The 15,381-nt window shown below is 38.4% G+C and overlaps 1 protein-coding gene across 6 annotated transcripts in view; it reads right to left on the reverse strand.

Moving 5' to 3' along the window:
• Positions 1-15,381, reverse strand: part of LOC140739316 (protein FAM13B-like) — a 129,841-nt gene that overhangs the window by 12,206 nt on the left and 102,254 nt on the right. For all 6 annotated transcript variants that reach the window (XM_073067490.1, XM_073067491.1, XM_073067489.1 and 3 more), the window contains 3 exons: positions 12,270-12,499; positions 11,720-11,803; positions 11,371-11,460 (listed from right to left, as the gene is read on the reverse strand). In XM_073067490.1, coding sequence (XP_072923591.1) covers positions 11,371-11,460; positions 11,720-11,803; positions 12,270-12,499 — 404 coding nt within the window. The remainder of the gene's footprint in view (positions 1-11,370; positions 11,461-11,719; positions 11,804-12,269; positions 12,500-15,381) is intronic.

Genomic DNA, 15,381 nt, shown 5'->3' on the forward strand with positions numbered 1-15,381 from the left:
AAAGCTTCAGACACTTTAAAGATCATGATCTTATTGCTTCACGATTGTGCTCTGAAGTGCCCAGTCTTTAGAACTCAAGAAGTTTTGTTTTTGCTAAAACGTCATCAGGTCAGATAGTTAACAGACATCTCAATAAAATGTTGAATTGGACAGCCATTGTCAGAAATACAGAAGCACATCTTTAGACATGTGGTATTTATGATGGATGCTATAATGTTATGATGTTTCCGAGATAGACCAGATCTCTCTCAGCTGCTTACAGATTTCAAATACTTACAGCTGCATACCTGATGGCAAGCATGAATAAAGGCACTGTAACAATCTGATCTGCTGGCTGCTCGAAGAATTTTATATACAGTCAGTAAATAAAAAAGGCTAAATTTCCAAAAACGTCCCAATTAATAGTTTCATTATCTCTTTCTCCTCTGCCCATATCTTTCACTTGATGTTAACCTACTGCCAGACAAAAACTGAAATACACTCTTTTTAATATAGAATTCACTATTAATATAAGTAATGTATCCAGTAACAAATGACAAGTGAGGTTTATTGTCATTTAACTACATACATGTATATAATGTATATAGAAATGATACAAAGTTTCTTTGAACCAGTGTGAAACACTTAACACAATCACTTATGAGGGAAAAAAAATCTACAGATGAATCGTACATAAATAACAAATTGGTGCATTAATATTAAGTACTGTAAGGTACAGAACAGATAAAACAGTGACACTTCAAATATGATGCAGCTGGGAGTTCAGAAACCCAATGGCCTGGAGGAAACAACTATTTCTCATCCTGGCTGTTCTTGCTTTTTATACATCGTAGTCTCCTGCCTGATGGTAGAAAGTCACAAAGGATGCTGGATGGATGTGTGGGATCCTTAATAATACTAAGGGCCCTGAGTATGCAGTGCTCCTGATAAATGTCCCCGATGGATGGTACAAAGACCCCCAAGATCCTCTCAGTTGTTCTCAGTCCTTTGTAGGGACTTCAAGTCCGATGCTATTTAAAAAAAAATCAATGCTCAATCTACAGTGGTGCTATAAAGTTTGTGAACTATGTAGAATTTTCTCTATTTCTGCACAAATATGATCTAAAATGTGATCCAATATTCATGCAAATTTAAATAACACAATTAAACAATACAAAACATTATATCTGTTCATTTATTCTGAGAAAAATGATCCAATATTATATAGATAGATAGATAGATAGATAGATACTTTATTCATCCCCATGGGGAAATTCAACTTTTTTCCAATGTCCCATACACTTGTTGTAGCAAAAACTAATTACATACAATACTTAACTCAGTAAAGAATATGATATGCATCTAAATCACTATCTCAAAAAGCATTAATAATAGCTTTTAAAAAGTTCTTAAGTCCTGGCGGTAGAATTGTAAAGCCTAATGGCATTGGGGAGTATTGACCTCTTCATCCTGTCTGAGGAGCATTGCATCGATAGTAACCTGTCACTGAAACTGCTTCTCTGTCTCTGGATGGTGCTATGTAGAGGATGTTCAGAGTTATCCATAATTGACCGTAGCCTACTCAGCGCCCTTTGCTCAGCTACCAATGTTAAACTCTCCAGTACTTTGCCCACGACAGAGCCCGCCTTCCTTACCAGCTTATTAAGACATGAGGCGTCCCTCTTCTTAATGCTGCCTCCCCAACACGCCACCACAAAGAAGAGGGCGCTCTCCACAACTGACCTATAGAACATCTTCAGCATCTCACTACAGACATTGAATGACGCCAACCTTCTTAGGAAGTACAGTCGACTCTGTGCCTTCCTGCACAAGGCATCTGTGTTGGCAGTCCAGTCTAGCTTCTCGTCTAACTGTACTCCCAGATACTTGTAGGTCTTAACCTGCTCCACACATTCTCCATTAATGATCACTGGCTCCATATGAGGCCTAGATGCATTTCCAACATGCATTTGTTGGAAAAAGACAGAGTCAGGTTACTGACAGAGCCTGCTCTTCTCAAAAAAGGATCTTTTATGTGCACCATGCCTCAATCAAAACAACTTTCAGAGGACCTTAGAAAAATTGTGGCAATGCATGAAGCTGGAAAAGGCTACAAGAGCATTTCTAAAGACCCGAGTGTTCATCAGTCCACAGCAAGGGAAACTGTCTGCAAATGGAGGAAATTCAGTACTGTTGCTACCTCCTGCAAAGATCACACTAAGAGCACAACCTGCAATGCTGAAGGAGGTCAGAAATCTCTAGAACTTGCTAAAAACTCTGTCACATGTCCACTATAAGAAAAACACTGAACAAAAATGATGTTCATGGAAGGACACCACAGAGGAAACCACTGCTCTCCAAAAAAGAAAAAAAAATGCTGCAGGTCTCAAGTTTGCAAAAGACTAGCTGGATGTTCTACCATACTTCTGGGATAATGTTCTGTGGACAGATGAGACAAAAGTTCAACTTTTTGGTGGAACAGCAAATTGCTATGTTTGGAGGAAAGAAAGGGCACTGCACACTAACATCAAAACCTCATCCTAACTGTGAATCAAGGTGAGCATCATGGTTTGGGGCGGCTTTGCTGCCTCAGGGCCTCGACAGCTTGCAGTCATGGGAACAATGAATTCAAAATTGTATCAAGACATTTTACAGGAGAATGTCAGGGTAGCAGTCTGTCTGTCACCTGAAGCTTAATAGAAGTTTGGATAATGCAACAACGATTCAAAGACAAGAGTAAGTCAACAAAAGAATGGTTTAAAAAGAAGAAAATGTGTGTTTTGGGAAGGCTGACTCTCAGTCCTGACCTTAATCCAATAGAAACTTTGTTGAAGGACATGAAGCATGCAGTTCATGCAAGTAAGCCCACCAACATCCCAGAGTTGAAGCAGTTTTGTAAGGAGGAATAGCCTAAAATTCCTCCAAGCCAACGTGCAAGACTGATCAACAGTTACCGGGAAAGTTTGGTTGAAGCTATTGCTGTATGGGGGGGGTCACACCAGTTACTGAAAGCAAAGGTTCACATACTTTTTCCAACAAATACACGTAATATTAGATCAATTTTCTCAATAAGTAAAAGTATAATGTGTGTGTTACTTATTTACTTAGGTTCGCTTTATCCAGTTTCAGAACTTATGTGAAGATCTGCTCACATTTTAGATCACATTTATGCAGAAATAGAGAAAATTGTACAGGTTTCACAACCTTCCTAGCAGCACTGTACATCACGCATCATCTTTGCACTGAAAACACAGAAATCACCAAATTCATTCACTCTTGAAACTCCTTCTGTTATGCTTTGCCAAGATCATTCAAAAACACTTCTGGTTTCATTTATGCACTTCGGAAACACAAACCCCTCTCTGTGGTCAGATTAACTACCTGAATTCCTATCTGAATAAGCTAAAATACCTTCCTTAACAAAACGACAAAAAGTTTACGTTTCAAGCCGAAACTCTGCCTTCTCATCAGTAATAACTCCCTCTCTAGATGAGTATCTCAGGGAAATAAAGACTCTTTTAGGGGGGGAAAAAAACAATGCCCAAGTCATCACAAAGAAGAGAAAATCTGCAGAAGCTGGAAATCCAAGCAACACACACAAAATGCTGGAGGAACTCAGCAGGCCAGGCAGTATCTATGGAAAAACAGTTCAGTCGCCATTTCGGGCTAAGATCCTGCCAAAGCATCTCAGCCCAAGACATCAACTGTACTTTTTTCCATAGATGCTGCCTTGCATGCTGAGTTCCCCCAGCATTGTAAGTGTTGCCCAATTCATCAATTAACTTGACTTCATATACCTTTAACTCTGGATCACCAGGACTGTCTATTTCTGCCTAGATGACATCATTAACTTTTGAAACATTTATTCAAAATCTAAGTTTACTGGAGTCACAATTATTCCAATATCTTCCTTGCTTTCCTTGCGTCTTGCATCCCGAGATGAGGAAAAACTTCTTCACGCAGAGAGTGGTGAATCTGTGGAATTCTCTGCCACAGGAAACAGTTGAGGCCGGTTCATTGGCTATATTTAAGAGGAAGTTAGATATGGCCCTTGTGGCTAAAGGGATCGGGGGTATGGAGAGAAAGCAGGTACAGGGTTCTGAGTTGGATGATCAGCCATGATCACACTGAATGGCGGTGCAGGCTTGAAGGGCCGAATGGCCTACTCCTGCACCTATTTTCTATGTTTCTATCAGCTATAATTTTGAGCAAATCCAAACTTCTACAGCCCATATCCCAACTCCACTCAAATCCTGCTTATCCACTAGTGGTCACCAATGTAAAGATCCCTATTCCTTGAAGCGTCCTTTGAAAAATCTTATCTCCACATTAAGAATTGTAGGAGGGACTTCCGGTAAGATGGCGACTGCTTAGCTGCTTCGAACTTTTGCTCCATCATTCTTCCTATCTTTGCACTACATGTCTCCATTCTTAAACCTTAGTTAGGTATTTTATTGGGTTTCTTTTACTTGCCTGCGATCACATCTATCTTATAATGTCTAGCAAAAGTGCTAAAACCGGGAAAAAAGAAATTTCTACGACTTTGCCGGTTGACATTCTCGCTGCGTTGGAACAGCATCGACAAGATATTTTAAAGGAATTTAGAACTTATTTCAACCAGCTGGATGCCAAATTGGATCGGATCAACGCTAGAGTGGACGAACATGCTGAACATTTATCTCGCATCGACTCAACTTCTTAAGATTTAAAACGCCGTGTTCTTTATCTCGAGACTCTATGCTCCAGCCTAGAGGTAAAGAATTGTAAACTTTTTTCCAAAATGGTGGATCTTGAAAACCGTAGCAGACGTTGTAATCTACGAATTCTTGGTTTGCCAGAGGCCACCGAACAGGGCTCTCCCGTGGAATTTATTTCCGATTTTCTCTGTGAGATTTTTGGGAAAGAATTTCTTCCGACTCCACCTGAGCTTGAAAGGGCACACAGGATCTACGTTCCCCGTGCAAATCTGGGTTCCCGCCCACGGCCAGTAATTTTGTGCTTTCATCAATACCAGGTGAAAAACCGCTTGATTATGGAGGCACGCCACAGAGGTACTTTTGCGTTTCAAAATAGTCATTCGTTTTGTGGAGGATTTTGCCCCCCAGGTTCTGAAGATGCGTGCTGAGTTTAAAGATGTAATGAAAGTGCTTTTTGATCGTGGTTTCAGACCCTCCCTTCGTAATCCAGCCGACCTGCGAATTACGCTTACTACTGGAGAATATAAGTGGTTTAAATCAGTGAAGGATGTTGAGGCATTTGTTGGAAATCTTCCGGCCAGCTCGTCTCCTTAGGAACCCGGTCTGACCTTCTAAAATGGTGGATAAGTACTTCTCGTAGTAAAGCTATTTTTTTCCGGACTCAGACTTTTCTTGAATAATTCAGACATTATTTATTGAAATTCTAAGGGCTGTAGACAATCTCTCCCTGGACTTGGTGCGTTTTTTCTAAATAGATAATCCGAGTTTAATGTTCCCCTGCGGACGTTTAGATTGTACGTGTGTAATCCATTTTATTCTTGTATAACTTTATCTATAGAGATCTACAAGCGACTTTAACTTGTTTTGGAGGTTTGGAGATTTTATTGAAGGCCTCCCTGTTGGTTGATTCATAGTTTAAGTTTTGCTCCCTTTTTTTTCTGTAAATGGTTGATAAGTACTCTCTTCGAATCTACAATTTCCCCCTTTTCTCCCTCCCCCTTTTTTTTCTTTTAATCTTTTATAATTTTTCGCGGGTAGGTTAGTTTTGGTTTTCTTTTGATTTTCTTTGTATTAAGTCTTATACTTCTGTTGAAGTTGTTCCTATTTGTAATTATGTTTTCTAGTGCATAAACTAACTACCATTTGCTATAGTATTTATACGGAACTGTTGTTAACAACACAGAACTGGAAGTCATACTTGGGTTAATTTTTTTGGTAGAGCTAGCTGCTTTTTTTGGTAGCCGTCTAGTTTTGGATTGCGAGGGTGGGGTGGGTTCTCCAGTTCCAACACTACTCACTGCTTCCTTTGCTTTCCTTTGTTACTCAGGACATGTTTCTGTTTTGATTCTACGAATCTATGTTTACATTTTTGCTCCCAGACTGTTATTGTACTGCTTGACTTTTTATATGCCTGCTGCCTTCTACGCACTAACAATTGATAATGGTTAATACACTTAAATTTGTGAGCTAGAATGTAAAGGGATTGAATCACCCTGTTAAAAGAAGGAAGGTCTTCTCGCATATTAAACAACTCAAAGCTGACATTGTTTTCCTTCAAGAAACTCATATTCGTTGTTTTGATAACTCCCGGCTTTTGTCAAAGTGGGCGGGTCAGCATTTTCATTCATCCTTTGCTGCCAAAGCTAGGGCGGTCTCCATCCTTATTAATTCAAATATTCCTTTTAAACTCCATAATAAGATATCTGATACAAATGGCCGTTTTATTATTGTTTCTGGTAAACTATATAATACTAAAGTTGTACCAGCAAACCTGTATGCCCCCAATTTCGATTATGTTAATTTTTTTGAACATTTTTTCTCCTCACTACCAGACTTAAACTCATACTCTCTTATACTGGGTGGTGATTTAAATTGTTGGTTAGATCCTAATTTGGATCGATCGTCCTCTGTTACTAGACCACCTACAAAATCTGCCTTAGCTATTCAATCGTTTCTCTCTAATTATGGTATCTCTGATATATGGTGTTTCCTTCATCCTACTGAGAGATTATTCTTTTTTTTCACATGTTCACCATACCTTTACTAGAATTGACTACTTCTTACTCGATAATCAACTCATTCCATTTGTCTATTCTTGTGATTATCAGAGTATACTGATTTCTGACCATGCCCCAATTACTCTGTCTTCAAATTTTCCTGGTCTCCCTCAGAGGAATAAACACTGGTGGTTTGATTCGACTTTATTATCGGATGATGATTTTCTAAAATTTATTAAGGATCAGATAACCTTTTATTTTAACACCAATACATCACCTGAAGTGTCATCCCAGATTGTCTGGGATGCCATGAAAGCATATTTGAGGGGCCAAATAATCTCCTATACAGCAAATCTTAATAGAAAGTCCTGTGCAGATCGATTAGACCTCATTAATCAGATTAAAGATTTGGATCAACTATATGCTCAAACTAAGAACCCTGAACTATACAAGAAGCGTGTAGAACTTCAAGCTAAATTTAACCTCCTGTCTACTCAACCTGTCGAACGCCAACTTCTTGAAAGTAAGAGTCGCTTTTATATCCATGGCGACAAATCTGGTAAATTTCTAGCCAATCAGTTGAGGCGTTCCAAAGCCAAACAACATATTACAAAGATCCGGAAGGAGAATGGTGACCTTACATTGGATCACCTAGAAATCAATGACGCATTTAAAAATTTCTACTCTCGACTTTATTCCTCTGAATCTTTGAATGACAATATCTCTGTTGACCATTTTTTAAATAATCTGAATATTCCTTCGCTTTCATCTGATTTTAAAGCCAAACTTAATGCGCCTATATCATCAGAAGAAATATCTTTTGCAATTTCTGCATTGTCTTCAGGGAAATTTCCTGGACCTGATGGGTTCCCCGTAGAATTTTATAAATCATTCTCTTCACTTCTCTCTCCTCAGTTACTCTCAGTATTATCTGACTCGTTTAGGTGTGGCCAATTGCCACCCTCCTTTAATGAGGCATCTATTATTCGTTTATTAAAAAAGGGTAAAGACCCAACAGCGAGTTCCTCGTATAGGCTGATTTCTTTGCTTAATGTTGATGTTAAAATCTTGGCCAAAGTCTTGGCTTATAGATTAGAAACTGTTATTCCCTCTATTATTTCCGATGATCAAACTGGTTTTATTAAAAACCGTCTCCCTTTTTTTAACATGCGACACCTATTTAACATTTTATATTCACCTCCAACTGGGATTCCTGAATGTGTTATTTCCCTCGATGCGGAGAAAGCATTTAATCGTATAGAGTGGAACTACCTTTTTGCAGTTTTAGAAAAATTTGACTTCAAAGTTTTATCTCTTGAATCAAATTGCTGTATTTGTGTCCTACTGCCTCCGTTTTAACTAATTTTCAGAAATCCCAGTTATTTAACCTCAAACGTGGCACCCGTCAGGGATGCCCTTTAAGTCCCTTTCTCTTTGATTTGGCTATAGAACCCTTGGCGAAAGCATTTCGGAATTGTCCTGAACTGACCGGGATTTGGAGAGGGGGTGTTGAGCATAAAGTTTCTCTTTATGCCGATGACTTATTATTACTTTTTCTTTCAAATCCGTCTACATCCTTACCTCCAATGTTTTCACTTCTTGACAAGTTTAGCCAGCTCTCTGGATATAAACTTAATTTACATAAGAGCGAACTTTTCCCAATTAATAAAGAAGCACAAGAATTAACATTTCGTGATCTCCCTTTTAAAGTAGTTCATAATCAATTTACTTATCTTGGGATTACAGTCACAAGGAAGTTTAAAGATCTCTTTCGTGAAAATTTTGCCAATCTTTCATATACTATTAAACAGAGTCTGTTACAATGGTCACCTCTTTCTATGTCTTTGGTAGGTCGTATTAATGTTGTTAAAATGTATGTTCTCCCTAAACTTTTATATTTATTTCAATCAATCCCAATTTTTATTCCTAAATCTTTTTTTGATTCCTTAGACTCTATTATTTTCTCATATCTGTGGAAGAATAAGTGCTCTAGAATTAATAAAGGTTATCTCCAAAAATCTAAAACGGAGGGTGGCATGGCTTTACCTAACTTTCGTTTATATTATTGGGCAGCCAATATACGTTGTGCTACCTTTTGGTCTTTTTTTCATGGCCAACCCAAGTGCCCTAATTGGGTGGCAATGGAGTTGAGCTCCACTAAAGAATTATCTATCTCTGCACTTCTTGGCTTTGTACTTCCTAGTAGTTTGTCCAGATTAATAGTTAATCCTCTTGTTTGACACACTTTGCGTATATGGGCTCAGTTTAGGAAATTTTATGGTTTTCATGGTTTTTCCTTTTCTAGCCCTATCTTACATAATCACCTTTTTTTACCTACTACGTATGACTCAGCATTCCATGATTGGTATAGGAAGGGCATTAGACATTTTGAAGATCTTTTTATTGATAATCGCTTTGCTTCTTTTCAACAGCTCTCTGCTAAGTTCAATCTGCCCAATGCTCATTTTTTTTTTAGATATCTCCAAATTAGACACTTTATTACTCCTTTAATTCCTAACTTCCCTGAAATGCCTGAGAAAAATGTTATGGACTTATTTCTTTCTATTAATCCACTAGGTAAAGGTTTAATATCATTTATTCGTGATAAATTAGCCTTACGACATGCCCCTGTGGATAAAATTAAAATGGCATGGGAGCATGATTTAAATACCTCCTTATCTGATGAGACTTGGGACTCGATTCTCAAATCGGTTAATTCAACCTCTCTTTGTGCTCGCCATTGCCTTTTACAGCTTAAGATTGTTCATAGAGCCCATATGTCTAAATCTAAACTATCTCGATTTTACCCTAACATCAGTCCGCTTTGTGATAAATGCAAAAGGGGCGAGGCCTCTCTCATTCATATGTACTGGCTTTGTCCTAGCTTGGAGAAATTTTGGAAAGATGTCTTCATAACGTTATCGCATATTCTGAATCACCACCTAGAACCTAACCCTTTAATTGCTTTGTTCGGTTTCTGGGGTGAGACAGATTTACGTCTGAGTTCGACTAAGTGTCGAATATTATCTTTTGTCTCTCTCCTGGCTAGATGTTTAATCCTCCTTAGATGGAGAGATGTTGCCCCGCCCATGCATGCTCAATGGCTTAATGATATTATGGCCTGCTTAGACCTTGAAAAAATTCATTATTCAGTTCTTAATTCGGATTTAAAGTTCCATAAGGTCTGGGGACCTTTTATTGAGTACTTTCATAACCTTCCTCTTGACTAAGGTTTTTTTTCTGTCCCTTGCTTTCAGCTCCTTTTTTTTGTTGGTAGTAGGCATTAATATCTTCTGTTGCTAAGTGTATTTACAGTTTTGGGGATTTGATTGTCCTGATTTATATTCTCTATATTGTGTTGTGGTTGGTCTGGAGTTTTCTTTGTTGCGGGGCTTGGGGAGGATACTAATTTTACATGACTTCAATTTGGGTGCTTTCTCAATTATCTTTCTTTGTATCATATTATTATTGTATGTTTATTTTTGCACTGTATTAATGTTCATTTTGATCTGGGGTTTTTTATCTGTAGCTATGTAGAAAATGTATTAAAAAACTAATTAAAAAAAATTGTGGGAGGTTGCAAAGATGGCGCCAGAGGGCAATGTCGAGTTCATCTGTTCAACAGTTTAATTTCTTCTCTTTGATGTCTCTTCTTTCCTTTTCTAAGTGGCTGGGGTCCTGTTGGAGTCCATGATCTATAGCTGCACTCAAACTGTGGTTCTTCATGATGGCAGGTTCCTGCTCTCAGAGCTTGCCAAACAGCCTAGCGATTTTGATATCTCCAGGAATGGCCTGGAATACATGCGTCTTTGGGGTGCAGCCTTATGTGGCCCTGTCAACGACCAATTTCCTCGCTAGTGTTACTGACTGAAGCATCGCGGGAGAGCAGAACATCAAGACAGCAGGTGCAGCTGTCAGAGGCCTCTGTACTCGAGCAATCAGTTGCTTGCTCTCTCTCTATCTCGCTCGATGGTGATAGAGACCGTTTGCTGCTGATCTCAAGTCGGAGAAACTCAAAATAAAGTAAATCTACAGACTGTAATAGAAAAACAGCAAGCTGGTCTCCCCTCTTGTTGTGGCAGGAGTAATGCCTCTCTCTCCCTCTTGCAGTGACAGAGAGCACCTGGGATGTCAAACTATTGGAAGAACTGGTTTTGATGGACTCGAGATCATGGTCTCTTTGGGGGCTTTGCCATTGCTTGTACTGTGGGTGCTGGGGGCTGATGCTTTTGCTGAGGCAGATGGAGAGGGTTGATGCTTTGCTGCTGCTTGTGCCTGGGGGAGCGTTGGGATTCTAACATTTTTCTGTCATTGATTCTTCAGCATTTTTCTCATTTTGTGGATGTCTGAAGAGTAAGAATTTCAGATTGCATATTGTATTCTTTCTCTGATATTAAGTGGAACCATTGAAATAGATCCATATTCATGTTTTCATCAATTTATTCCCAGAATTTGTCCAATTTTCATGTTATTCATCTTGTACTTCCTTATTCTGAGCTTTCAGCTTTGTAGATCCCAAGTTCTGGAAATTTCTTATGATTCTCTTTCAAAGTAAGTTTGAATAAATATCTTTTTACCCATCCTCTTCCTCGGATTGGTTTTCATATTTTGTTTGATCATATTTTTAAGAACCTTAGCACATTTTATCACAAACAGTAAAACACTATCTAAATATTTAAGAGGAATGTTTCACTTACAATAACTGGCGTAGCTTTGGCTAGCATCTGCTTCACAAGTCGGTATCTATCATATAAAGGCTTCACCAGCTGTCTTTCTTCCCTAGTGACCTGTACATTAGAAAATTAAAAACTGAGCATTAAGTACAGGCTCAAACTGCTATGTATATTATGATACATTTTTGCAGAGTAATTCAATTGCTGCTGACCTGCACCAAGTTTAGTCTACTTGATAACCACCTATATTCAAATTTGATCCACAAAGCATGCTTAAGCGAATTTAATACCAGACACTTTAACTTAGAAGTTTTAAAAACTAGACCTGATAATTATGCAAATAACATTAATAATAAGTTAAAAGAATACATACTGGACGACCGTGAATGCTCTCAAAATGCAACAGACTTTTCTGAAGAGCTATTTTCTCTGCTGTTAAATGATTCTGTCTCATTTCCTGTCAGAAAGATAATTAAATGCAACTTGAGTTAAAAAGTGCAATTATAATAACAATTCTCAACAAAGTTTTGCAGACCAATTTACTGCTTGCACTTCTTCAGCATCATCATGTGTTATAAGTAATCAATTAATATTTTCCTTGTGGACACATATCCACTACACTAAGTTGGCAAAAAGGTTATGCAGAGAGGCCAGTATATTGTTTTTAAACCATGATACTTGATTAAAATATTAATCTTTAAAAAATAGGAGTTCCACTGTTCTAAGAGCATTATCAGTCGAATAAAAACTGAGTAACAAATGTGTAAGATACAGTAAACGTAATTAAAGTATGTTTAAACCAGCCTGTGTCAATTTAATTGAAAACAGTTAATGAGCTTGCAAGTGAAGTGAGAACAAGTAGTGTTGGAGGGGATTTTGCTAAATAAGTTAAAACCTACAGGCAAAAGGTTACTAAGCAATACCTTAATATCCTCTGGCCAGTCTTCCTCAGCTCGTTTCTCTTTAAGTCTTTTTAAGATCGATTCTACTGTTGCTTCCATATTTGGCTTTTTCTCCTTCTCAGGTGTTTCTTTATAAACATCTCTTTGCTCATGTTCCAGACAAGAACCAAAGCTCTTTGGAAGAGTATTGCTTCTTGGGCGTATTACGGGTAAAGCTTCTAAATCATTTTCTGAAGATTTATATTTCATTTCTATTAGGAAAATACAAAGAAAATATCAGTACTTCAGTTCACTTATTTGCAGTTCACAAAACTACACTATGGTAGTGAAAACATATTGTTCTATTTAATCAGAGCGGCACACAAAATGCTGGGGGTACTCAGCAGGTCAGGCAGAATCTATGCAGTCGACATTTCAGGCCGAGACCTTTCATCAGGACTGGAAAGGAAGGGGGAAGAAGCCAGAGAAAGAAACTAGGGGATGGGATGGATTACAAACTGGCAGATGATAGGTGAAGACAGTAAGGGTAAAGGTAGGTCAGTGGGGGAGGGGAAATGAAGTATGAAGATGGGAGGTGAAAAAGGATTCTGATAGGCGAGAAGATTAGAGTAAGGGAAGGAAAGGTACCAGAGTAAGGTGATAAGCAGTTGAGGAGATGCGGTAAGAGGGAAGCCAAAATGAGGAATAGAAAAAAGGGAATTGGGAGGGGATAGAAATTGCCTGAAGTTGGAGAAATCAATATTCATTTCAGATTAGAGGCTACCCAGAAGTAATATGAGGTATTTATTACTCTCAGGTGGCCTCAACCATGCACCGACATGAAGGAATGGGAATGGAGAATGGATTTTAAATGGCTAGCCACCACAAAATCTTGCCTGTTGCAGATGGAGAAAAGGTGCTTGACAAGCACTTCCCAGCTATTCACTTCATCTCCCCTCCTCCACACACTTATCTTCCCCTTCATCTGGCTTCACCTCTCATCTGCCAGCTTATACTTTTTCCCCTCCTCCCCCCCATCGACATCTATTCCTTTCCAAAGATGTTGTCTGACCTGCTGAGTTCTTCAAGAAACTTGTTCAAAGTAAATTTACTATCAAAGTACTTATATGTCACCATATACTACCCTGAGATTCATTTTCTTGCAGACATTCACAGTGGACACAAAGAAACACAATAGAATCAATGAAAAACTACACACAAAACAAAGATTGTCAAACAACCATTAAGCAAAAAACTAATTTTGCAAATAATATAATAATGAATTAATAAGTATTAAATAATATCAAGAACATGAGTTATAGAGTCCTTAAAAGTGAGTCCATAGGTTGTGGGATCAGTTCAGTGTTTGGTGAGTGAACTGTTGTGTGATTTCAAGATTTGTTGTCTAGATTTCAAGCATTTGCAGAATTTCTTACATTTATGTTGTTCTACTTATTGGATTCGCTACATTTTAAACATAATATATTAATGAAACTTTATATTAAATGTTAAATAATATCACAATGAGAAATGTGTTTTTTGTAGGTTAATCGTATTCTTGAAGCTGAGAAGAGATTACTAACAGTTTGGTTGTACTAAACCTGGTTGAATGTGGATTAACTCTTTAAATACAAGATATAATGCAGAGTAAATGTATTCTTTCCCCTTCTTGTGATGTTTTAAAATAAAGGCATAATCAATAAATACAATTAGGTCAAACACAGCCACCAACTCAAACAGGATCTTGAAACACACAAAAAAAAATGACAAATTCAAAGATAAAAAGTTTTTTTTTTTAAGAAAAATATATTTCTCAGTGAAAGAAAAAATATTCTTTCACAGAAAGGTAGATGCCAGATCTGGGGCACACAAACTGGCTCTGATATACAGCAGAAGAGGGTGGAGACAAGGAACATTGTAGGGTAGTTAACGTTGTGCCATTATTTAAGAAGTATTGCAAGAACATGCCAGGAAATTAGACTAGTGGACCTAATTTCAGTGGTGGGAAAGTTACTAGAGGGAATTTTGAAAGACATCTACCAGCATTTGGAACATCAAGGGATGATTCGGGATACTCAGCATAGCTTTGTAAAGTTTGGTTTTAAAATTTCAAGAAAATTGAGGGGGGCAGTGTGGCAGACATTGGCTACAGTGATAGTAGTGAGGCCTTTGACAAGAACCACGTATGCTGGTCTGGAAGGTGAGCTCAGAAGAGATGTTGGGTGAATTAGCCAATTGAATACAAAAATTGTCTTGGGAGTAGGAATGAGACCATAAGACATATGAGCAGAATTAGGCCATCTCGCCCATTGAGTCTGCTCCACCTTTCAATCTTGGTTGATTCTATTTTTTTTTTTTAAATCTCCTCAACCCCAGCTCCCAGCCTTCTCCCCATAACCTTTGATGCCATGTCCAGTCAAGAACCTGTCAGTCTCTGTCTTAAATACACCCAACGACCTGGCCTCCACAGCTGCTTGTGGCAACAAATTCCACAAACTCACCACCCTTCAGCTAAAGAAATTTTTCCACATCTCTTGTTTTGACTGGACGGCCCTATATCCTGAGGCTGTGCCCTCTTGTCCTAGACTCTCCCACCATGGAAAACATCCTTTCCATGTCTACTCTGTCTAGGCCTTTCAATATTCGAAAGGTTTCAATGAGTTCCCCCCCCCCCCCCATTCTACTAAATTCCAGCGAGTACAGATCCAAGCCATCAAATGTTCCTCGTATGATAACCCTTTCATTCCTGGAATCATCTTTGTGAACCTCCTCTGGACCCTCTCAAATGCCAGTACATCTTTTCTAAGACAAGGAGCCCAAAACTGTTCACAATACTCAAGGGGAGGCCTCACTAGTGCCTTATAAAGCCTCAGTATCACATCCCTGCTCTTGTATTCCAGACCTCTTGAAATGAATGCCAACATGGCATTTGCCTTTCTCAACACCAACTTAACCTGCAAGTTAACCTTTAAAGTGTTCTACACAAGGACTGCCAAGTCCCTTTGCATCTCAGATTTTTGGATTTTCTCTCTGTTTAAAAAACAGTCCACACATTTCTTTCTACTACCAAAGTGCATGACTATGCATTTTGCAACATTGTATTTCATTTGCCATTTTTTTGCCCATTCTCCTAATCTGTCAAAGTCCTTCTGCA

Source organism: Hemitrygon akajei, chromosome 15 (assembly GCF_048418815.1).
Source record: "Hemitrygon akajei chromosome 15, sHemAka1.3, whole genome shotgun sequence".
NCBI classification, from domain to species: Eukaryota; Metazoa; Chordata; class Chondrichthyes; order Myliobatiformes; family Dasyatidae; genus Hemitrygon; species Hemitrygon akajei.